A 22,849-nucleotide genomic window follows, 5' to 3' on the forward strand; every position below is an offset into this window, starting at 1 on the left:
GGGAAGGCGGGGAAGGGTTTGTCCTAAGACATGTGCAACATAGGAATCTTTTTTGGACCCGATTTTTAAAATATAACCATGAAGGGACTTTTTACAAGATAAATGAATATTTTGAACACAGACTGGATATTAAATAATATTAAAGAATTATTAATTCTGTTAGACGTGATGATGGCATTGTCTTTGTGTAAGAATATGTCCTTCTTTATAGAGAGACATATATTTATATTTAGAAGTAAAATAACATGATTTCAAGAATTTGATTTAAAATATTACAGGAAAGAGTGAAAGAGCAAAAAGGGGCAGAAGAACCAAAAGGAGCAAAATATTAATAATTGCTGACCTTAGCAGATGGTATAGAATGAACTTATTAAACTATTCTGTCTTCTTTGTGACTATATGAACTTTCAAAAGAAAAGGTTTTTTAAATGCAAATTGAAAAGAAGATGGGAAGGTAAGAAGATAAAAAAGAAAAGCCTTGTTTAGGAAGACTAAGTTGCTAATAATTCTTCCTTGAGTTAGGGAAATCATGACAGTGAAAGGCATTTACTATTGCTAGATGTTACTTATGTTAACATAAAAACATTCAAACCTGTAAAGAATTTTTGTGAGTTTATTTGAGCCAAACTGTCTACAATTGCCGGGAAGCAGAGCCTCAACAGTTGGGATAATGCTCCCAAGAATGGTGGGTTACATCTGTATTTATACATTACAATCAAAGGGAGGGATGTAGGTGGGTTACATGAAATCCATTGGTGATAGATTAGAGAGGCGGGAGAAAGCAAAATGGGGAAACCCCTGGGATTGGATAAAAAGTAAAATGATAGACACATAGTTAGGTGGGTGCAGGAACAATTAACATGATAACAATGAAGGAATTTGTGGTATCTGTCCTGGCGCCCAGCAAATTGTGTTGTGCCCCAAGGAGTCCAGAAAAAGGGAAGTTACAAGTTACCCAGGAAGTTACAAGTTTCAAGGATATGTTATCATAGATGCAAAAAGACAGATGGGCTCAGTTAAGGTAAAGGTTGACTTGTCAGTGAAGATACCAGCCTAGGAGGTGACTAGCCACCATAACTGCTTTTAGTTAAAGTTTAATTTCAGACCATCCATCCTTTGTGGTTAGTTTAGGTCTCTGAGTTTGCAAGACCGCCATGCAGGCCTTCCCTGAGCTTGTCTGTCAGGTTAGCATCTGGCCCCTTTCGTCCACACTTAGAAATGAAACTATGAACTCTTATTGAGATATATTCTATTTATCACATATCCAACCCCCAATTTCTTCATTGTTTGCCAAGCTCATAAAATAATGACAATATTGACAACACTGATGATGAGAAATAAAAGTTGGTAACCTTCCCTGCCCTCTGACACCTGGGAAGCTGAGTGCATGCTGCTGTGGGGCAGGGTTGCAACCTATTCCATCTCACTCTCTGAGGGCTTACGTCCAAAGGCCTGTGAGGCCTCCTTTTGCTCGGATGCACAATCTGATTATGCACAAACGAGCAGCCAGTACATGTGAGTTTGATTTGTAGGTAGTTAGTACCGCAGAAAACGAGGACTGAGACCTGTTAGAAACTGGCTGCTGGAACTGGCTGCTGGAAAACCTGGATGGCAATTTCTAAAGTGTATTCTCGACCCTAAAACCACCCACTCCCTATCTCTGCTCCCTCACTCAGCTTGAAAATGCTGAGCAGACTCAAAAATGCAGGGATTTCCACAGACTTGCAGGTATTCTGCTGTTTGAAGTCATGTCTCTCCTTGGGTATTTCTTCTCTTAGTAAACGTGGAAGTCTGAGTGACATTAAAGCCCTAAGTGTGTACCACTGAACATCGGTCACTGTTTGTAAACAGAGCGACTGCTGGGCAGAAAGACTAGTGAGCATTTACATCCCTATTCCTCACTTTGAGTAATTGTCATATTAGTTAAAAGAAAAAAACATGAGGTGATAGAAAGAACTTGTCTGGAAAGGGAACTGAACTTATGGCTTCTATTGGGTAGCTGAGTTTTATGGTTCTACGTTTTATCAGCATTTGCACACGTGGGCCCTGACGAACTCCACATAAGACTGGGTTCTTTAGAGTCACAGACTGTCTCAGCCATCATGTCTCTAACGGTTCCATTGTAGAATCTAAGGGAAGAGGAAGGCAGGCGAAGTGACTAAAGTAGACAGGAAGAGCCCATTACACAGTTAGTTCTGCATTGGACAACTATCCGGGCAGGGCCCCTGCCGTGTGCCAGATGCTCTCCTTGTCCCTGAGGAACAGGCTGTCGCCTCCATGGAGCCCAGATTCCAGCGGGGCACAGGGAAGAGACCAGACCCACCCGAGACTCTGAAGACAGCTCCTGCCTGCAGCAGAGGGCTGGGATGCACAGGGTGGGAGGAGTGGGGGGCTGCCTTCCATTCCTACCTCATTCCTTCCTTAGCTGTGTGAGCTTGGACTGGTCACTTAATCACTCTGAGCTTCAAGATCCTCTTGTGTAAAATGCCAATAAAAACAACACCTACCTTATAGAGTTGTTATGCAGATTAAATGAGTTTAATGCATGAAAATGCCTCCTGAGCCGTAACCGGTTTGGCTCAGTGGATAGAGCGTCAGCCTGCGGACTGAAAGGTCCCAGGTTCGATTCCAGTCAAGGGCATGTACGTTGGTTGTGGGCACATCCCCAGTAGGAGGTGTGCAGGAGGCAGCTAGCTGATTGATGTTTCTCTCTCATGGATGTTTCTGCCTCTTATCTCTCTCCCTTCCTCTCTGTAAAAAATCAATCAATAAAATATATTTTTAATAAAAAAAAAAAGAAAAGAAAAAGAAAATGCCTCCTGAGTGTTTGGCCCACGGCGAGTGGGAGTTGTTACTTAGCCCAGCACTAGAGACGAAATAGGTACTCAGCAGCTAACTCATTTGCTACTTCTGCGTTTGAGCATTAAAATGGCCATGTGTCTGGCAGACACTGGAATGGGATTGCTGGGGAATGTTTACATTTTCATAGTTTTTAGGAGAAAACAGCCTTCAGACTGTTCTGACCATCCCTTTAGGTTGGCAGGTCCTAATTAAGAGGGGAAAGCAGTTGCCTATGGGGAAGGGACGATTCAGAGCTGCCGCGTTAATAGCAGCCTTTCACAGTCAGACCCTAAAATGCTATTTGAGTCTACATGACCCAGCAATTTCAGGCCTTCCTGCTATAATAAGGAATTCCACAACTGATGTCCAGAGGGCTGTCTGGCAGGGCTCCTGGGGCCTGTGTCCTTGGCCAGGGCAGCAGTGACGGCGTGGCCCACTCCCGTCCAGGCCCAGCTGAGAAAACTGGCTTCCTTCCCTTCAGCAGGGAGGTTTTCCTCCAGGGCTGCCCTGCGCCTCTAAGCTGTTTGGGTTCTAACAGAGGAGGGTGGGAGAGGAAAGGGAGACTGGCTCGGTCTGAAGGAGGGTGAGTTTGGGAAAGTGGCTTCTGTGAATGGTGTGTGTACTTGCCACGAGGCTGTCAGCTTGGTGGCAGCGGCCCAGTCGGCCTTGGTATAGGCTGCCCCCTTGTGCGCTGGCCAAGCCACTCAGCAGTGCCCTGCATTTTGATGGATTTCTCATTCCTCGGGCCATCCCAGGGATAGGATTTCACCGTGGTGCTTGACTCCAGTTTGGGGAGATGTTGCCTCTCTTGAGCCTGCCTTGCCTCCCTCCTCCAGTGGCTGAGCCGGCTCGTCCTGTGTGGGGCATTGTCTGTGTCTAGCAGAGCAACCGGGCAGTGCAGCCTGGGAAACTGCCCAGGCTGGCTCCTCCCATAGAGCGAGTGTGAAATAAAAGTGGTTGAATCCTTTGCTGAGCTTAATGGGAGGAGTGTGTGCTTGTATCAGCTTAGAGACTTGTTTCTCCTCCGTTCAACTTCTCCAATTCTTTCATGGAATCTCTTGCATGAATTTGTACGGTATGTCATGGGCTTCCTGGTTAGAAAGAAGCCCTGGTGGGGGAGGAAGGAGAAGGACAGCTGGTGCCTCGCCCCACCTGTGCCCTCACAACCCCCGCTGGGTACAAGACCCTCACCCAGAAGAGACCATTCTTTTTGAGGAGCCTCAGCAGCAATCCCCAATGAGTAGAGGCTCCTGAAAGGTCAGAATCCTGTCATATGGAGTTTGACCACCATATCATTCTGTCAGTTCTGACCAAATTTTACCTAAAACACAGAACAATTTAGGCCCCATGTGGAAGAACTTAGTTCACTGGAGTGAGTCTCTTAGTGACATAAGCCCACCCAGAGCCTCACCGAGTGGCCGGCCAGCTGTAAGGACAGCAGCATATGGGAAGCCTGTAGAGCAGGGGTCCTCAAACTTTTTAAACAGGGGGCCAGTTCACTGTCACTCAGACCGTTGGAGGACCGGACGATAGTTTAAAAAAAATTAGTCGGCTGCTAAGCAACAGGCAGTGGCGGCAAAAACACCCGGCAGGCCGGATAAATGTTTTCGGCGGGCCGCATGTGGCCCGCGGGCCGTAGTTTGAGGACCCCTGCTGTAGAGGTTAGACATGCACCGTGTGGAATGGGCACAACACTGCCTACTTCAGAGACCAGGAGACCGGAGCACACGAGGCTGAACGACTTCCCTCAGCCTGGAAGAGGCAGGGAGGGAATTTAACCCCTGCTTCCCACCCTCAGTCTGGGCCTCAGCCTCTCCTCCTGTGGAACACATTCCTTGTTTCCTCCCATAAATATTTTCAGTCAACTTCACATATTCCTTCATTACTAGTCAACTCTGATCCAGAAAAGTCCTGCGGAATATTTTAGAGAACCTAGGAACACTTAGCAATTCCAAGAAAGGATAGACTGTAGCAAACATATCCACGGTTTTTAAAAAATATATTTAACATGTTAAGCGCCCAGTCAGTCACTGGTGACTAACACTATACTTTCCATCGGGAAGATAAAATAGGCTGGTGCTTAACATGTTAAGAAAGAACAAGAATTGTGGCGCTGGCCAGGTGGTTTAGTGTAGTTGGAGCATCATCCTGTACACCAAAGGATTGTGGGTTTGATTCTTGGTTAGGGCACATACCTGGGTTGTGGGTTTGATCCTTGGTCTGGGGGTGTGCAGCAGGCAACCAAATGATATTTCTCACATTGATGTTGCTCTCTCTCCCTTCCTCTCTCTCTAAAATCAATAAAAACATATCTTAGGGTAAGGATTTTAAAAAGAGAAAGAATAAGAATTGTGTTTTATTTACTAATATATTATAGAAGGATGGGGCATATCTTTTTAAGACTGGATCCAAAAACATTTTTTAATTAGATCATCATAATTCCCAAATGCAGTGACCAGTTAGTTAGGTCAGTGTGTTGGTGAGGGTTGGGACTGTGGGAAGGGAATGGCAAACCTCATTCTCTGGCTGGTGTTTCCGGCAGGCAGATAGCTTAGACATTGAAGCGGGGTGAGTCCTGCCAGCACAGTGCTTTGTCTCTTACCCAGCGCCCTGGCCTGGGAGCTCCAGGGTGCGTGTCTCAGCACACAGCACACCCTTGTCCGGCGCTGCACCCTCATCCCACAGGTCCCGAGCTGCAAGGCCGCTGTGCCTGCCAGCCCGGAGATAGGCTGTTTGACAGGAACGAGGAATCTTTTTTTTTTTTTTTAATGAAATTGTATAAGCAAGGAGTTTCTAAAATCATCATTTGTCATCGAATACCAGCAAAGCTGTAGGCTTTTAAACCCCATGAGGCCGAGCGTGGGTGACAAAGTGAGTGAGTGAGAAGACAGAGCCTTTGGTGTTGGCCAGAGGCGGGTGTTTGCATGTTGAGGACATGTGCAGGGGTTTTCAGGACAGACTTAGTTTTTCTCAGAATAGTCACCTGACCTCTGGTTCCTCTTGCAGCACTACCCACATAGCCTGGCCCCAAGAGGGGCTTGTCACCAGCCCACGGAGCCGTAGGTAGGGCTCCTGGTTGAGAGGTGACAGGGGAGCTGGATTCGAGTGATGGAGCCACCTGGACCCACCCCTGGGGCTCTGCACCCTCCAAACCCTTCGTGGTCATTCCTGCTGGTTCTGCTTTGGTGCCATCACGCTAAGGGGGAGAGTGCTGGAAATTTTGTCCACAGCCTCTCAGCGGCTGCTGTGTAGGATCAGGGAGTTTCCCAGCTGGATGGGGCCTGGGAGAGGTGTTTGTTTCCTTTTCAGATTGGCCCTCAGATTCCTGAGGCAGAGGTAGTCAGTGGGACAGAGCAGCCCCTCCCAACCTTTCTGCTGCCCACACAATACAAGCCATGGTGGTATTTTCTTATTATTGCAGAATTTATGAAACCAGAAGGAGATACATAGGAAGCGATTTCCTGCAAGGAATTGGCTTACACAATTGTGGGAGAGGTGGGGCAGACCTGAAATCCAGGGATCAGGCTGGCAGGAGGGGAGTCTGCACGTCAGGGTGAAGCTGCCGTCCACGGGCAGAATGTTTTTGTCTTCCGCGAGGAAGCCTCGGCTCTGTGTCTCTAGGGCCTTACAACTGATGGGGTCAGGCCCACCTAGGTTATCTGAGATCACCTCTTTTACTTAACATCAGCTGACTGTGGACTTCAATCACCTCTACAACATATCCTGACAGCAGTGCCTGCGTTACTGTTGATAGAACACCTGGGATCGTAGCCTAGCAACACTGACTCAGCAAACCGAGCTGATGACCCGGGCTCTGATGCCTCACTTCCCTTTGGGCCTCGCCTTCCTCCTTCCTCACCTGAAGTGACTGATCTGGGCAGCACTACTTTCTTCTTCTTCTAGGAAAAGTATGAGAATCTGAAAGCTTCTGAAGGCCCCTAAAAGATCTTGCACCCCAACACCACATTTCCAACAGAGCTCGCAGAGGGCCTCGGGGCTACTCCCGCACCGTGAGCTCAGATGATTGCGGTCATGCTCCCTTTTTTTACAGGCCAAATGCCTCAATTAAATCTTAATAATGTGCTATTTAATTCTCATAACCTTCAGTAATTTCTCTGTTTATCAACAAAGTGTATCAAGCTTGTAGGAGTGGCTTCTATGCCTTCTTCATTAAGGTGTTAAGGGAAATGTGATTTTAACAAAGGGGATTTTGTAGTGGTTTCCTTGGATTCGCTTAGTTCTGTTTTTCAATTGCTGGATTGTTTCTGGTTTATGAGAATCTCTATGAGATAAATGTAATGAGAAGAAGGAGTGTAGACTGTCATTGTAGGCTATTTCTCTTCCTCAGTCTTTTTAGAACAAACCTCAGCCCTGCTCTGAAATTCACCAGGTTGGTGAAGAATGAAGAGGTCAAATGAGACCCACGAATGATTTGGCAATAATTATGTTATTATATATGGTAATGATGCATAGTATTATTACTTACGAAAACTAACATATAGCCATAAGGTAGGGCTCCTGGTTGAGAGGTGACAGTGGAGCTGTATTCGAGTGATGGAGCCACTGTGTTCAGGCATTCTATGCTTCTTTGATGCTCATAACAGCCCATTTTACCGATGACAAAACTGAGGCACAGACTCCAGATGGCTGAACCAATGTCACAAGTTCATAAGCGCTAGGGACAGGATTTGAACCCAGGCTGTCTGGCACTGGCCTCCAGGCTTTTAGCTATGCGTGAAAGGGCTGCACACTAGATGCTTGAGATATTTTTGGGTTCGAATCTATGATGCATCACCTAAGATGACAGTTTTTTGTGACCTTTAATTGTTTGACATAACGAAGGAGAGGCTGCCGCCATAAGTGAAAACCTACTCAGACGACTTGACCTTGGCCCATTGGCAAAGAAAGTAGCTCTAAGAAGTGATGACACCGTGTGAAGCCTGGGCCTTCACAGGTGCTGCTGGCAGCTGGCAGCTCAGAGCCATGGACAGCTGCTTGTGGGCGACCTATTATTCAACACATCCCAGGTGCTTCGAGGGTGGCTGGGTTGGGGACATCATCCCCTGCTGGTGGCAGGTGTCCCTGCCTTTCAAGACCAAGGCCAGTGGCCTGGCCAGGAGTCTAGAAGCATCTCCAAAGTGTGTGAAGCATTGACCAGCCACTGCCGTGTGCAGAGCTGGGCAGGCCCTTCGTGGGCAGAGAGGGTCTACCTGCCACGTCCTCCCTCCTGCGCACTCCGGGACGTAGGCTTTTAACATCCTGATGGATTTCTCCCTCTCTTTCACTTAGAATACCCGATTCCCATTACCCAGAAGGAACATGGGATTAATGGCAAGCTTCAAGTGCCTGTGGTTCTTTGGTAATTGCTTTAAAAACACACATCCTTATAGCCACCTTTAGAATGTAGTTGATTTCAGGCAGTTTGGAAAGAATTTCTGGTGAGTTGAGGCAAAATGGTGATTATCTGCAAGTGTCATGCCTGTGTCCTCACATCAGATCGCTCTTTTCCATCGCCCCTGCAGGAATGCTGAAACGCCATGTAGCTGCATCTTTCTACCCCAATAAAACACAGTGAACTCCCGGCTAGGATTCCTACCAACGCAGGAGTGCAGAGGTTGGGAAGTGATTTTACTAAGCCAGCTGTCAGAGATGTGTGTCGGGGAGGCAAGAACATTGCTCCCGAGTAGAGCTCTGGGGACCTTGATAACCTGCAGGTGCTGATTCTTGGGTCTGGGTGGGGCCTGAGCTCGCACCTCTAACACACTCCCAGGAGCTGCTGATGCTTCGGTCCAAGTACAAGGAGTTAGAGGATTGCTCAGACCACTCATGGGAGAAGAACAAGAGAAGCCCACAGAGGAAACACTGGCCACGAACTCATATCTACAGTAACACTAACAGGTGCCCCGGGCACGGCGTCCCATTTGCAGGGAGGGGAGAGTGAGAAGTCAGACTGGAATCATTGGCCCACACGGGGCAACTTTCCTTCGTCATCCACCAACCTTGCCCCGGTTTAGAAGGCGGCCCGCGATGCTGTGTGATGGTGCGTGGTGTGGTTAGTGTGTGGGACTGGACATCCCCTAAGGGGGCCTGTGGGGCGGAACTGGAGTTGCAGATGTTTTCCTGCTCGGGTCTCACAACACTAAGGAGAAAGTCATGCCCGTTGCACCCGCTTCGTGCTGCTGCTTTGGCATCATGTATCTCTGTGACTTTGTTTAAAGGTCACCTGAGTAGGCAGGTGCTAAATTTCCTCATTTGATACGAGCCTGTGCTGCGCCGCAGACTCTGAACCCACCCCGCCCAAAGCCCATTTCGGATTTCCATAGCAAATCCACCGCTCGGGCTGAGTAAGTGAAAGCTAGAACCTGCAGCTGGTAGTCTTTTCTAAAAAGATTCTGGTTGCTTTACTATGTTTAAAAGCAGAGATGCCAGACCCCACGTGCATGCCTGAACCCCCTGGGAGGTCATCTTTGAAGTGAGCCTGGCCTGTGCGTAGAAAAGAGCATCATCATAGCCGATGGCCAGGAGACGGCTGTTTAATCCTGTTTTCTTAATTAAATGGAAACCAAATTATTTAGACGCTGTTCTCTGGAGGTCAAGTTTCTCTCGCTCACGATAGCTGGGATCATGATGCCTGTTTGTGCGGAGCGGGGATGGAAATTCTGATCGAGTTATTATTTCTTTCCTACAGATGAGCTGGTGCAGGCATTGGCTGGCATGGTGCCCTCTCCTTGGTGGGGCTGATTCTGTCCTGCAAGTGTAGTTTGTCTGTTCTCCCCTTTAATCTGTTCTCCTTCACTGCCTTGCAACCCCCACCTCTGCGCTGGCCTCTAGACAGTCAGAAAGTGGGCGATGGGCTGTGGCAACTGACCTACAAACAGTGTCTAGACACAGATGCATGAAAAGTACTTTCTCCTGAGAGTCTTCTTTTTAAAAAAAAGATTTATTTTACCTACAGTTAAAAAAAAAAGGCAAGCCAGCTTTAGGGAGAAGAAGAAGAGCAAACGAACTTGTGTGTTCTAAAGTACGTGAACCCTGCTGTCTGCTGCAGTGTTGAGGACCTACCTCTGTTTCAGGAGCTCACGTAGCAGGTCTCTACTGGTTGGCAGCTGGGCGCTGCCGTCTAAGTTTGGGACCATCTTTGACTCCGGGTCAAATTGAGAGCCTAGATTCTTGCAAACAGGAGGGACCATGGTGTCCTTCCATCCAGTAGACATTTAGTGGAGGCAGACACTGGTGTTGTTTGGAGCTGGGAAGTTCAAGCAGACACCCCCACCCCCACCCCCGCCGTGGTATCTACCTGATAGGACCAGAGAGAGGGAAGCATCACACCCAGATCACAGTGGGCAGAGAACCCCCGTGGGGAGGAGAAACTTCCCATGAGAACATCACAAGATCCAAGTCTGCTATACTGTTTGGGTTTTGTCTTGTTCAAAAGGAGGGACGTATAGGTGGGTGGGCGTGAGCAGATGGTGCTCCTGGGTGCCCTGTGCAGAGAATGAGAGGGTCCCCTAATACAGCCTGGTAGAGGGAAGGAGTGGCGACAGGCGGGCACGACAGAGTCCACTCTACAAGACACGCAGTGGCCTCCAGAGAGCAGAAGTGGGAATAATGTGCTATGCAAACACTCTGCCCCCTTGCAGTGTTTGCTAGCTTCTGGACTAGGCAACTCTGAATTATAATGTTCTTTTGCCACTGACTTGCTCTGTGACCTTGAGCAATGATCTCGCTCCCTTCCCCGTCTGATCCTCAGCTCATCTAGCTGTAAAAATGAGGGTCTTAACTTAACTTACTGTATAGGGCTCTCAGATGACCAGCAAATAACCCCGATTTGACAGTTCTTGGTTGGTTAAGAAGTGCACTGGCCCCGGTGCCCCCGTGGCTCCCCCAGGCCAGGGACAGGATACTCATGTCTCTCTTGTCTTTTCTGTGTTCCAGGAATAGAGCTGTGTCCCCCTGGAAAACGGTTCATGATCACCATGGTGGCGAGCTTCGTGGCCATGGCGGGGCAGCTCCTCATGCCCGGGCTGGCGGCGCTGTGCCGGGACTGGCAGGTGCTGCAGGCGCTCATCATCTGCCCCTTCCTGCTCATGCTGCTGTACTGGTCGTGAGTATCCCCGCAGGCTGCCCATGCGGCTGCCCGCACTCGGAAGGCCATGCCCACCCCGGGAGACACAGAGGAAGCATAGGGCTGGGACCCGCTATCCCCAAACTCCCCCTTGTGTCAGCTTGTGTGTTGTGAGGGAATGTTGCTCTCTCTTTTTTATTTTATTTTATTTATTTTTTAAATGTCTTGTCTTGGGAAATGTTCAGACCCACACAAAGTGCATAGAAGATTGGAATGAGCCCTGGGTGCCCTTTGCCAGCTCTGACCACGTGCTCTTCTCAGTCTGGTGTCACACCTATTCGCTGGGTTATTCCGATGTGATTTTCATGAATGGATTTGCGAAGGGGGGATCCTTGGGTTGGGAGGAGCAATAGGGAGATGTTCAAGGAAGTTCAGCAAAGCCACCTGGTCTCCTCTGGACTACAGAGGGGCAATGCCAGGCCCTCGGTCGCCACCCAGCAGCTGCAACCCAGGCTCGTGTGGCCCACAGAGCTGAGAACAGCTGCTGTGTGGTCCTGTGGGGGGGAGTCTGCTCTGACAAGTTCAGGAGGAATTTTAGGGCTACGTGTACCTTTTCAGTTTCTAAGGTTTAAGTTTGGGGCTTGCTGACTTTAGGAAAAAAGAAACTGCTAAGCACACTGGTTTTAAGCTATGACCTGGGCAACTAGATTTTTGAAACTCCCAGGGGATTAACGTGTAGCTGAGATTGGAAATCACCACTCTTAGACAGTTGTTAGGGAAAAAAGGAGTGTCCTGACCTTTTTATAAATAACCCTTCTCTTTCTGTGCCTTCCGTCCCACCCCCACCCCCCATGCCAACACTCTTGCTTCCCCACAAGTACAGGGTACTGTCGCGTAGATTATAATACTGCGCTGTTTCTATTCCTTCGTCACCAATGGCAACCAGATGTCCAGCAAAAAGTCAGTCAGTTGTGTCTCAGCTTTGTTCACAGAGCGGAGAGGGCACTACTGGGGCTTCCTTTTTTTCAAAGGTGCCAGGGAGGAGAAGAAAGCCCCTGCCTTTTAACTTTGCCAGGGTCACCACCCAGATTGTCACCCCCAGCAGATAAAAATCGGTGAGCGAGGCGCCTTTTCCTCTAGAGCTCTGCCCTTGCTCACTCCGTCATAAGAGCCTCAGAAGCAGCAAGGAGCCTAAGGGCCATCTGCTAGCGAGGGCCCCATCGCGCAGCGGCCACACTGCGCTCCTCTCACCAGCGCCTCTGCCAGGCTTCTAGACCTGAGGTCCTCCTTCAGGAACCACACAGGTTTCAGATCCTGCTCCCTCCAGCAGGATGGCCCTGGCCAGTGTGGCTCAGTTGGTTGGGGTGTCCTCCCGTGCACCAAAGTGTTGCCGGTTTGATTGCTGGATCCCCAGTAGGGGATGTGCAGGAGGCAGCCGATCGATGTTTCTCTCTCTCTCTCTCTTCCTCTCTCTCTAAAAATCAATGAAAATATTTTAAAAATAAGAGGCAAAGAATGAAATGGTTTCCCCAGAGCAGGAAGCAGTGGGCAGGTCTTCCCTTAATCAGTCAGAGGAAGCCCTTCCTGTTCCTCCCTGCGCCCGGAGCCGGGCTGGGCTTGTTTTGGACTTTGGGGCATTTATTTATTTAACAAATGTTTATATAGTGTCTGCTCTATGCCAGACGCACTTGCTAGCACTACACAAAGAGTAGACCACTCAGTCTTCCTATCGACCACCCCACTGAGAAGATGACAAAACTGAGGCGCCCAGCTGGCCCTGAAACCCAGCACTTGTGCTGTCTCCCACCTTCCCCCAGCTACCATCCACTTGTCTTGGGAGAGGAGCCCCATTGCCCTAGAGCATCTTCCATGTGGTCTGGCATCCTCCGCCTCCCTCCTCTCACTTCCTGGCCTCCACAGCACCCAAGGGCAGAAGTGCTGTGTTCTGGCCCCTGGGGGTTGTTGGGCCGGGGTAGGCACAGCCTTTTGGAGACCCACACTTCTGTGAGGGCAGACAGGGTGTCTCCATTACCTCCAGGCTCTGAGTCTCAGCCCTGGTTCTGCTCCCACCTGTCCCAGGTAGGAGGGCACCTGATGGGGAGAAATGGCAGAGAAGGCTTTCCTGGAACGGGTCTGGGATCCTGGCCCACGTGGGAAAGGGCTGCGGGGCGGGGCGGGGGGGGGGGCGGGGATAAGGATATTTGTCTTATTCTTGTTCATTCAAATTTAAAATGCATCAAGGTTAATGATAGGCAAGGTAAGGCATTCATTTACTTATGTACATTATCAAACCTAAGGAAAATTCTTTGAAACAAAACTCTACAGTGGAAAGGGTATCCAGGGTACTCTGACAAGTAAAATGTGTGTGTGGACAGACAGATGGACAGATGTCCCGATGCACTGACACCGTGTAGTTATTGCTCTGGCACCGCTGTCTGGATCAACCTGCTCTGCTCACACATGTTAACTGCTGTGATCGTAATCGGCATTATTTTTTATTTATATTATTATTTAAGGTGCTTGGCACATGTCTGGCCTACAGCAGGTGCTCACTAATATTAGCTACTGTTGTTACAATGATTATATCACCTCTTAGCATGTGTGGCAGCCTGGAAGTACCAGGCAGGTAAAAGACACCAGGCGTGAGAGACATATTCCATTTCACCTAGCAGATCAAAAGCCTCCGTAACAGTCATTGGCTTTTAAAGGCCACTGCACTGCCTCTCCTTTTTTGTCATTTCTGATTCCCTCCCGCCTCCCATCCGCTGCAGCGGGAAGCTGTGGCTCCCCAGGCTCTGGTCTGACAGGATGAAGTGGGCTGCTGGGGGAGGTGGTGAGCTGCAGCACCAGTCCCAGGACCAGCTATTGGTGACAAAATATTGAAAGTCACTTGCTTTCCTTTAATGAGCAGGTATTTATTTTGTGCGCCCAGGGGGCCAGCAGTGCACTTGGTGCTTTGCAGTGACTCTAAGAGCTGTGCATGAACAAGGGTCATAAACCAAACTGTATGACACAAGTCGCCACAACCAGGGTCCTGGGTAACAACAAAGAGGTGGACGGGGGTTGGAGGGATCTCCTGGTTCCAATTGTGGGCTAAGCTGACAGGGACCCTCCAAACACACACAGATGCCGAATAAGATACACATCAGCCAAAGTGTTACACAGCGCTGAGCTCCGTGCAAGCCCCGGGAGTTCCCAGGGCCCAGACCAAGCAGAGCATTAGAGCAGGACTGACCAGGCAGCTGCAGGGCATCTGAACCGGAAAAAGGAGCTTGGGCTTCAGCACCTGCACAGGGGGCTGGAGCTGAGATCTCAGGCCTGTATCTCTTAGAATCGGGCCCTTAAATGAAACCAGGGGTCAGAACTGTTGGTGAAAATAGAGCTGAGGGTGGAAGAGTTCATCCCACCAAGAGACCTAACTCTGACGCTGGCTGACGGCCTGGGGCTGAGGGTGGAAGAGTTCATCCGAAGAAACTGGAGCCTCGATGTCTGCACCACACATGCTGTGTGTTCTAAATTCCAAGGCTCCGACGTTAACGTAAGAACCAGTGAGTTCTTCAGAACCTCAAGGCCAAATGGAAACCCCCCCCACCCCCCCAGGGAGAACCAATAGGGCCAGGCACTCAAGATTCATTCCAAAGAAATGTTCACCAAGGATAAGCTCACAGGCAGAATTCACAGAGCTCATCACAAGGGCCAAAAACTATAAATTGGGGAGCTTGCATACCAGGAACTCCAGAAAATAGAGCAATCTGAGAGATAAGTTAATTAGCTAACTTATTAAGTAGTTACCACAACCCCACACCAATTGCTGTTCTAGATACTAAGTATTCTAGATACTGCACATGCATATGAGCAGGTCCCCACTCACGTGAAAACTCCCTTACAGTAGGGCGTGTGGGGTGGGAGGGAGCCCACTGACCATGAAGCCATCAACAAGCGAAGGGCATGGACTCACTAACCAGCACATGAAGAAGGTGAGACGCTGCCGTAGGACAGAAAGGGACAGCAGGGTGATCAGAAGGGCCGCTTTGAAGAGGCGACATTCCTTTCTGAGACATAAATGATCAGAAGGAGGAAGTCACACACAGTTCTGTGCGGAAATGTGTTCCCAGCACACGGGAGCAGCCAGGGCAACAGCTGGCTCCCACTGTCTTTTCTGGAAGAGGAAGCAAGGCCAGTGTATCTGGAACATGAGGGAAAAGGGGCGGGGGGCCAAGCTCAGAGGCAGGTGGGTCAGACCACCTGGGGCCTGAAGCCCAGCGATTTCTTCTAAAAGCAGGAAGACCCGTTGGAGGTTTATGCAGGTCAGGGACATGCTCTGGCGCATGCTCTGGGGTCGCTGTCTGCAGTGTGGTGAGTGGTTGTGGGCGGGTGAGAGGGCCAGAGGGCTACCACACTGGCTGGCCCGTGAGAGGTGGTGTGGTGCCTGCACTGGGGTGGGTGGGAGGTCACTGGAAAGGGTCTGACCCCAGGTACACTCTGTAAGTGGCTTCATGGAGGCTTGCCAGTGGTCTGCGTTGGCGGGTGGGATAAGGAACGGCAGTAACTCGGGTTTGGACGGTTTGCTGAGATGGGGCCAGAGCTCCCTGAAACATGGAGGCCCATCTAGGAAATGGAGCATGAAGTCCTGTCCTGAGAGCAGTTGGAAGAGTGACAGAAATGAGATCACTGGCTGAGGGGGAGCTTTGAAAAGGCGGGTTTTGATCTTGGGGACAATAGGGAACCACTGTAAGGAGTGCAGAGACTTGATTGAAACCACAGCCTGCATTAAATGACAGGGTTTATTAGCATCCAGATCTGGTGAGGCCAACAGAGCTGGAGGCGAAGTCACTGAGTAGTTACTCGGTTCCCAAGAGGAGGGGCGCTCCACATCACGGGGGCCACACAGGAGGCACCGGGTCAGTCAGGAGGCTGAGGGAAGGAGGGGGCAAGAGCCTTCACTGTGGTTTCCTCAGGGAAGGAACCGGTGAGCCAGGTGAGCAGGCTTCGTGTTGGCTGGTTCGAATAACTTCAGGGGGCCATGGGCACCCGGACTGTCTGCTGGTTGTCTGGTACCTGGCCCTGGGTGGTTAGGGCAGGGGAATGATACCAGAGAGTGAGAGCCCCATCAAGGAGGTGGTGGGGGTGTGGGCTCTGGATCGCGGGGTTTGTATTTGAAAGGTGCACTCATAGGATAGTTGTTTGCTAAATGTAGGAATGTCCCAGAAACATAAAAAACACAGGAAATAAAAAGGCATGATTAATGCATAGCCCTACAGCAGCTACAGGGTTACAGAATGCTCTGGAACGAAGTGCCCATGGTGGAAAGAGGTGGCAGCAGAGGACTGATGTGCCCGGACTGGATGGGAGTTTGGGCAGGGGGTGTGGTGAGCACAGGTGGATTCTCCCGGGTGGGGAGACGTAGTGCCCTCGCAAGTGGAACTACGATGGGAAACTGATGTCATTGCACGTGCTGCCTATGGATGCTCCTACCTTCCAGGTCCGGGGGCAACGAGCTGTGGTTGCCCAAGGGCTGTAGGCAAAGGAAGACTTTCAGGGCGGAGTGGCCCAAGAGAACAGAAGGATGTGCTTCTTAGCTGTTGGTGCTTCCACAGGCTTTGCAGAGTCAAACTCTGGCATATCATTGTGAAGCGCAAACAGAAGAGAGGGTACTTGGAAATATTGTTACCTGAGTGTAAGTGCTGTCAGAGGTGGAGGGTAACTCCATGGATGGGTGTGGGTCCCTGAGACCCAGGCAGCCTTTGAACTTCATGGCACTGGGGCCAGATAGGAATGCTGAAGATAGGGTGGCAGAACGTAAGTGCTAATGTAGAAGGAAGTCATACTGACCAATCCTGTTTCGGGGATAAATGTGGAATTCTCCCAGGGTCCCAGAAAACAAACTGGGCATTGGGGGTGGCAGGGCGAGAGGAAGGGGGAGTCTAAGAGAAACTCGGATTTGATATGCTAGGAATTGGCAGGTGAGGACAGAATGGAAGATGGGGCTACTGGGAAGCTGCCTTCTAATTGTACAGATCGTACAAAAGGTGTCCCTTCCAGGTGGCTCAGCCCGCTCCAGGTCACGTGGTGACACACCTTCCTGTGCAGGAGCTCTCATGCAGCACACAGCCTGCGGCCTGCCTTTGGGGGTCCAGGTGTGTGCTAGAACCATGGTCGGTAAACCGCGGCTCTCAAGCCACATGCGGCTTTTTGGCCCCTTGAGTGTGGCTCTTCCTAAGCCTTAGGAGTACCCTAATTAAGTTAATAACAATGTACCCACCTATATAGTTTACGTTTAAAAAATTTGGCTCTCAAAAGAAATTTCAATCGTTGTACTGTTGATATTTGGCTCTGTTGACTAATGAGTTTGCCGACCACTGTGCTAGAACATCTGGGAAAACTGCAGGGTGGAAAATCAGGAGGGTAATACATGGAGCGGGTGACAGAGTTTTCCGAGTGGAACTCACTGTTGAGGAGTGATATGGGAGTGAGAAGCCTGCCCACATGGTATCTACCTAAAGGTTATTTTGGTGGAAACAACGGGAAGTAGGAAGTCGAAGAGATGATAAAGATGTTAGTGACACTTTCCCAAAATGTTAGTGCATGTCATCACCGTACCTTCAAATGTAAGTTAGGGAGCAGAGTACACGTGATGCTTTGTGAAAACACGGATGTCCGCGTCTGCATGTGCGGGGACAGTTGTGATGCCATTCAGTAAGCTCCCCTGGGGCTCTCACCGTACACGAGAGCATGCACCCTCTTCCAGCAATGTTTGCTGGGTGCCAGGGGTCATCATAAACGTGGAGGACACCGTCCTGCCCCACGGAACAGCCTGGCAAGGCGGCTGAGGCACTGTGACAGACACTAATGCACAGGTCTTAAACTGTTAGGGACACACTTTCCCGGAGATCAACAACAAATCTCTGGGAAAGTGTGAGGCTCCATTAACCAAAATATTCCTGGGTTAGGGAGGGCAGGTAGGCAGTGGGATTATTCTGGTGTTTAGCAGGGGAAACCAGGGCATCAAAAAGCTCCCCAGGGCCTGGCTGGTGTGGCTCAGTGAATGAGCATCCACCATGAGCCAGGAGGTCATGGTTCCATTCCCAGTCAAGGTGCATGCCTGGGTTGCGGGCTAGATCCCCAGTGGGGGACGTTCAGGAGGCAGCCAATCAATGATTCTCTCTCATCACTGATGTTTCTATCTTCTCCCCTCTCTTTTCCTCTCTGAAATCAATAAAAATAAATACATTCTTTTAAGTCTTCCCTGGAGCACTCAGAAAAGTGGGAAAGTCAGTAAAAATTGGTTTCGGACGTCAGTGGTTCTCGGAGTGCAGCCTCTGAGCCAACAACGTCCTCACTCCCCTGGAACTTGTTAGAAACACAAAGTCAGTGTGTGGGGGGGCGGGGGGGGGGGGTAGAGGTTATGGTTTAGGACCCGCCCCCCCGCCCCCAGGGTATGTCACTCAGCCCCAGTTTAAGAAGTGCTGTCCTAACACTTCTCCCCCACCTGCAGTTAACACAAAGTAATACTGAATGTCCACTATAATTGAAAAAACTTTAAAAAAATTTTGATCTTAAATTTTCAGTATTTATCATTTTTTGAAAACTTTTTAAATTTATTTTTTCAATTACAGTTTTTATTCTAAGAGGACTTATTAAAAAGATGTCTCTTTTAAAAAAATAAAATAAAAACTAAAAATAATTTTTTAGAAAAAGGAGTGCTGTCCTGTGCCAGACTGCCCGTCACAGAAGAGAAAGCCAGACGTCCTGCATAGGGGACGGGACCCTCGGGAGCCAGGTGCTGCTGAGGGCGGAACGGAGCTCAGAGGGCTGTGGACACACCTCCGTGAGAAGCGGTTTCTGGTTCTGCAAGGAAATGAAACGTGTGTCCTTGAAGGGCCAGGTGACACCATGCAGGATCTGGTGCTTGCCAGCTCCACCACAGAGCACAGAGCTGTCTTTTTTTTTTCTTTTAATATATTTTATTGATTTTTACAGAGAGGAAGGGATAGTTAGAAATATCTATGAGAGAGAAACATAGATCAGCTGCCTCCTGCACACTCCCTACTGGGTATGTGCCCACAACCGAGGTACATGCCCTTGACCAGAATCGAACCTGGGACCCTTCAGTCCGCAGGCAGATGCTCTATCCACTGAGCCAAACCGGTTAGGGCCAGAGTTGTCTTGATCATCCAGACAACAGATGTCATGGAAATTCCCGGGACTGGTGGACGAGGATGTCAAAATCTCAGCACTGGATCTAAGCATTTCATCTGCTCTGTGAGAACATAAGCCTATGTGCATGTGTGTTCTGGAGTCTTAAGTGATGGACCGTGACCTTGCTTACCTGTCCTCGCACGGGCAGCCAGGTGGGGCGCTGGCCGCACTTTCCCTCACGCCCTCCCCGGGCTGTTCACAGGGACCCTGTGAGGGAGGAGCCCGAGTGGAGCCTCACACAGGCGGTGGCGCAGGAACCGCCTGGGGAAAGAACAGCAGGTGGGGATGCGTGAAAACGGTGAATTATTAACCACACTCGGTTCGCTAGAATTTCATTCTGACAAGAGGAAAGTGCTGCTGGCAGTCACCTCGAACAACGAGAGCATCTGGGAAAGCAAGAAGAAGATAAGAAAGGTGCGGGAAAATCACGAGGAAATGAGAGAAAGACGGAGCCGCCCCAGTGGAAGGGAAACCTTGAAGCGAGGAAACTGGAGCATGCTCCGCGAGGAGGGGGCAGCACAGTCACACCCTTAGGGGGAAAGATGCTAAAAGGATTTTAATTTTTAACAATTTCAAGAAAAAGCCAGTGTAAAACATTTAAAATGGCCTCCGGTTAGATAATATCCAGAAAAGAAATTGCTAACTATTCCAATATGTAAATGGTCCCAAATATCACTGGCTCTTTTAAATATCATCAGAAATATTTTGGCCAGAATAGCCATAATTGTTCATATTTCTACAGAGTCTGCTTTGTCAGGTGCTGCTCAGAACTTTCTATAGCCCTTTAGTCCTCCCATCGACTCTCTGGAGTAGGAACAGAGACAGTCCAGTATGGATGGAGAAACTGGGGCTCCCACAGAATGCTTACAGCCTCTGTGGCCAGGTGGCCAGCAGGGGACCCCAGAGCCAGAATGAGGATACCGGGGGGGGGGGGGGGGGGGGGGGGGGGTGACTCAGGGCACAGTGCCGGGGTGCTGCAGGGCCCCAGCCTGGGACCGCATGCTGGTGGAGGGCGTCTCCTGGGTGGCCAAGAGCATCTGTGCGGGCACAGCACTAAGCTGCTCACCCGGGAGGAACTTTCTCTTCCAGTCCTCTTTTTATTTAGTTTATATTGCTTAACGTTTACAAAAACATCTTTGAAAATCTTCGGGGAGTGTCTCACTCCTTCCCCTAATGGAGGCTTAATGAAAATTTAGGTCGATGAATCCATTTTTATTCTTGCATTGTTGAAATGATTTTACAAGACCCTTTAAAATTCATTCCAGCAGTTATGAGCCTTTTTTTCTGCCCGCACACACTTCCTCCATCAGAAATGGTTTTATTTCGCCCACCCGCCTGCCTGGCCGGCATGGCTCAGTGATTGAGTGTCGACCTATGTACCAGGAGGTCATGGTTGGATTCCTTGTCGGGGCACATGCTCAGGCCAATGCGGATGTGCAGGAGGCAGCCAATCAGTGATTCTCTCTCATCATTGATATTTCTATCTCTCCCTTCCTCTCTGAAATCAATAAAATATATATATATATTTTAAATGGTTTTATTTCAGCCCTGGCCGGGTGACTTAGTTGGTTGGACATCATCCTGTACACCAAAAGGTTGCGGGTTTGATTCCCAGTCAGGGCATGTACCCAGGTTGCAGGTTTAATCCCTGGTCAGAGTGTGTACCAATCCATGTTTCTCACATCAACCCCTGCTCTCTCTCTCTCTCTCTCTCTCTCTCTCTCTCTCTCAAAATCAATAGAAACATCCTTGGGTGAGGATTTTAAAAATGGTTTCATTTCAAAAGGGAGCAGAGTACCACATTATGTCAACTCTGTTCCAGATAAAATGGGGCTGAGAGGTTCCCTACATACCAGGGGGGGATGCAAATTCCATTATACCAACACTTAGTCACACAGGAAAATGCTTTCCTCAGAGGAAACTGGAAGCAGTGGATCATAAAAAGCATATAGAGCAGTGGTTCTCAACCTTCTGGCCCTTTAAATACAGTTCCTCATGTTGTGACCCAACCATAAAATTATTTTCGTTGCTACTTCATAACTGTAATGTTGCTACTGTTATGAATCATAATGTAAATATCTGATATGCAGGATATGTGAAAGGGTTGTTCGACCGTCAAAGGGGTCACGACCCACAGGTTGAGAACCGCTAATATATAGTCTCTGGAAACTCGAATAAATCTGCAATAATTCTTTTTATAGGTTATCAGATAATTAATTTGGGGAGACTTATAGGAAACTTAAAGCAAACACAATTTTTTTTAGTCAAATTCTATTTGTTTAAAAATTATCTAGGTGGGTAATGCTAACCAAAGGCAAAGTATAAATAAAAATGGTGGTCAACATTTTATTCCAAACCATTGAAGGAACAACTAAAAGTGAGATAAAAATGTTCTCTACATTGGTGCTTTGGGAGCTGCTGATGGCATGGAATTTTAGGGAGCCCTCAGGCAAGAGGCTGCCCAGTTTTCAACTTCTGAGTATACAGAGATTACGTAAAATAGCAGGAACCCCTGTGGTCAACAAGACTGCTTCCTGGTAGAAGCAGAGAAAGGCCTGTGCTGGGTCGGGGGTAGGGGAGGTGTAGCCTCTGCTCCAAAGGCCGGTGCAACCGACTCCAGGGCCACCTCTTTGTCCTCCCTGTCCCCATGCCCAGAATGAGCTCCAGCACCACCTCTCACGACCCCGCCGAGGAGGAGGGGTCACTGGGCCCTGCCAGCAGGCTGACCTCGGTCTGTGTGTTCTGTGGGAGTGGAGGCATTGAGCTGTTGGCGGCTGGCAGGAGTCAAGTAGATGGCCCTCTGGTGACAGGTGTCTCGTGATAGCTGCTAAGCAGTCGCTGCAGCAGCTGGCACAAGTCCACGTGGGTGATTAAAGAGAGGCCAGGGCCCAGCTCCCATCCTTGCGGACTGGCGAAGCACACATCAGTGTCACAGGAAGTGGGAATCCGGACAGATCAGCACGGCCACCCTCAGTCGCTGGGCTTCAGTGGCCAGCTGTGCCTGTTTCTGTAGGACTTGGGAGAGGGAGCACAGCAGAGGCAAGAGGCTGCTTTCCAGAGCCTTGTATGAGCTTGGGGCAAAGTCAGCAGGGCCACAGGGTAAACCAGTCAGTGAGTGTGTGGCTTCGGCTCTGTGGTCTCCTGCCTGGGTAAGATGGGAGCCGGCAGGGCAGGAGGAGCTCGGTCCGGGGAGAGGGGTGACTGGGCGCCTTAAACAGGCTGCTCAGACAGATGCCCCAATAAAACCCCATTTAGAGAAAAGCAACATAAACCCTTTCATTGTTCCTTCTGCCCTCTTACCTCCTCAAATTGTTTTTCAACATCACGTTTATTTTTATCATTTGTAAAAATGCCAGAGTAATTTCCCGTGCAGCATTACATTTTGAATGCCCCATGGACTATATACTTTCTGCAGCCTGATAATTGCTTATGTGGTAAAAAAACAAAAACAAAACAAACAAACAAACAAACAAAAAACAGAAGGAGAAAGAGCACAAGGAGGGAGAAAGTGGAGAAAACTAACCCAGCTACAGAATATTTTCTGCTGAATTCCTAGTATTCATGTTTGCAGTATTCACTGAGAAACATTTTAAATGTGCCCAATTATTACACATTCAGAGTTGCTTAATCTAAAAGGCTAGCTCCTAACAATCTTATTGCTGCCTTCATTCCGCATGGCCAAAACCGAAAGCATCAATACAATGTTTGTTCAGTGCGATGCCATGATCAGCATTTTTCGTATCC

The 22,849-nt window shown here is 49.2% G+C and overlaps 1 protein-coding gene across 5 annotated transcripts in view; it reads left to right on the top strand.

Moving 5' to 3' along the window:
* The window catches only part of SLC22A23 (solute carrier family 22 member 23), a 181,416-nt gene that overhangs the window by 121,221 nt on the left and 37,346 nt on the right, over positions 1-22,849 (top strand). For all 5 annotated transcript variants that reach the window (XM_070405799.1, XM_070405801.1, XM_070405800.1 and 2 more), the window contains one exon: positions 10,777-10,945. In XM_070405799.1, the coding sequence (XP_070261900.1) occupies positions 10,777-10,945 (169 nt within the window). The remainder of the gene's footprint in view (positions 1-10,776; positions 10,946-22,849) is intronic.

The sequence above is a fragment of the Myotis yumanensis genome, unplaced genomic scaffold (genome assembly GCF_028538775.1).
Source record: "Myotis yumanensis isolate MYYU_CA2020_CCGP unplaced genomic scaffold, mMyoYum1.0.hap1 SCAF_2, whole genome shotgun sequence".
NCBI classification, from domain to species: domain Eukaryota; kingdom Metazoa; phylum Chordata; class Mammalia; order Chiroptera; family Vespertilionidae; genus Myotis; species Myotis yumanensis.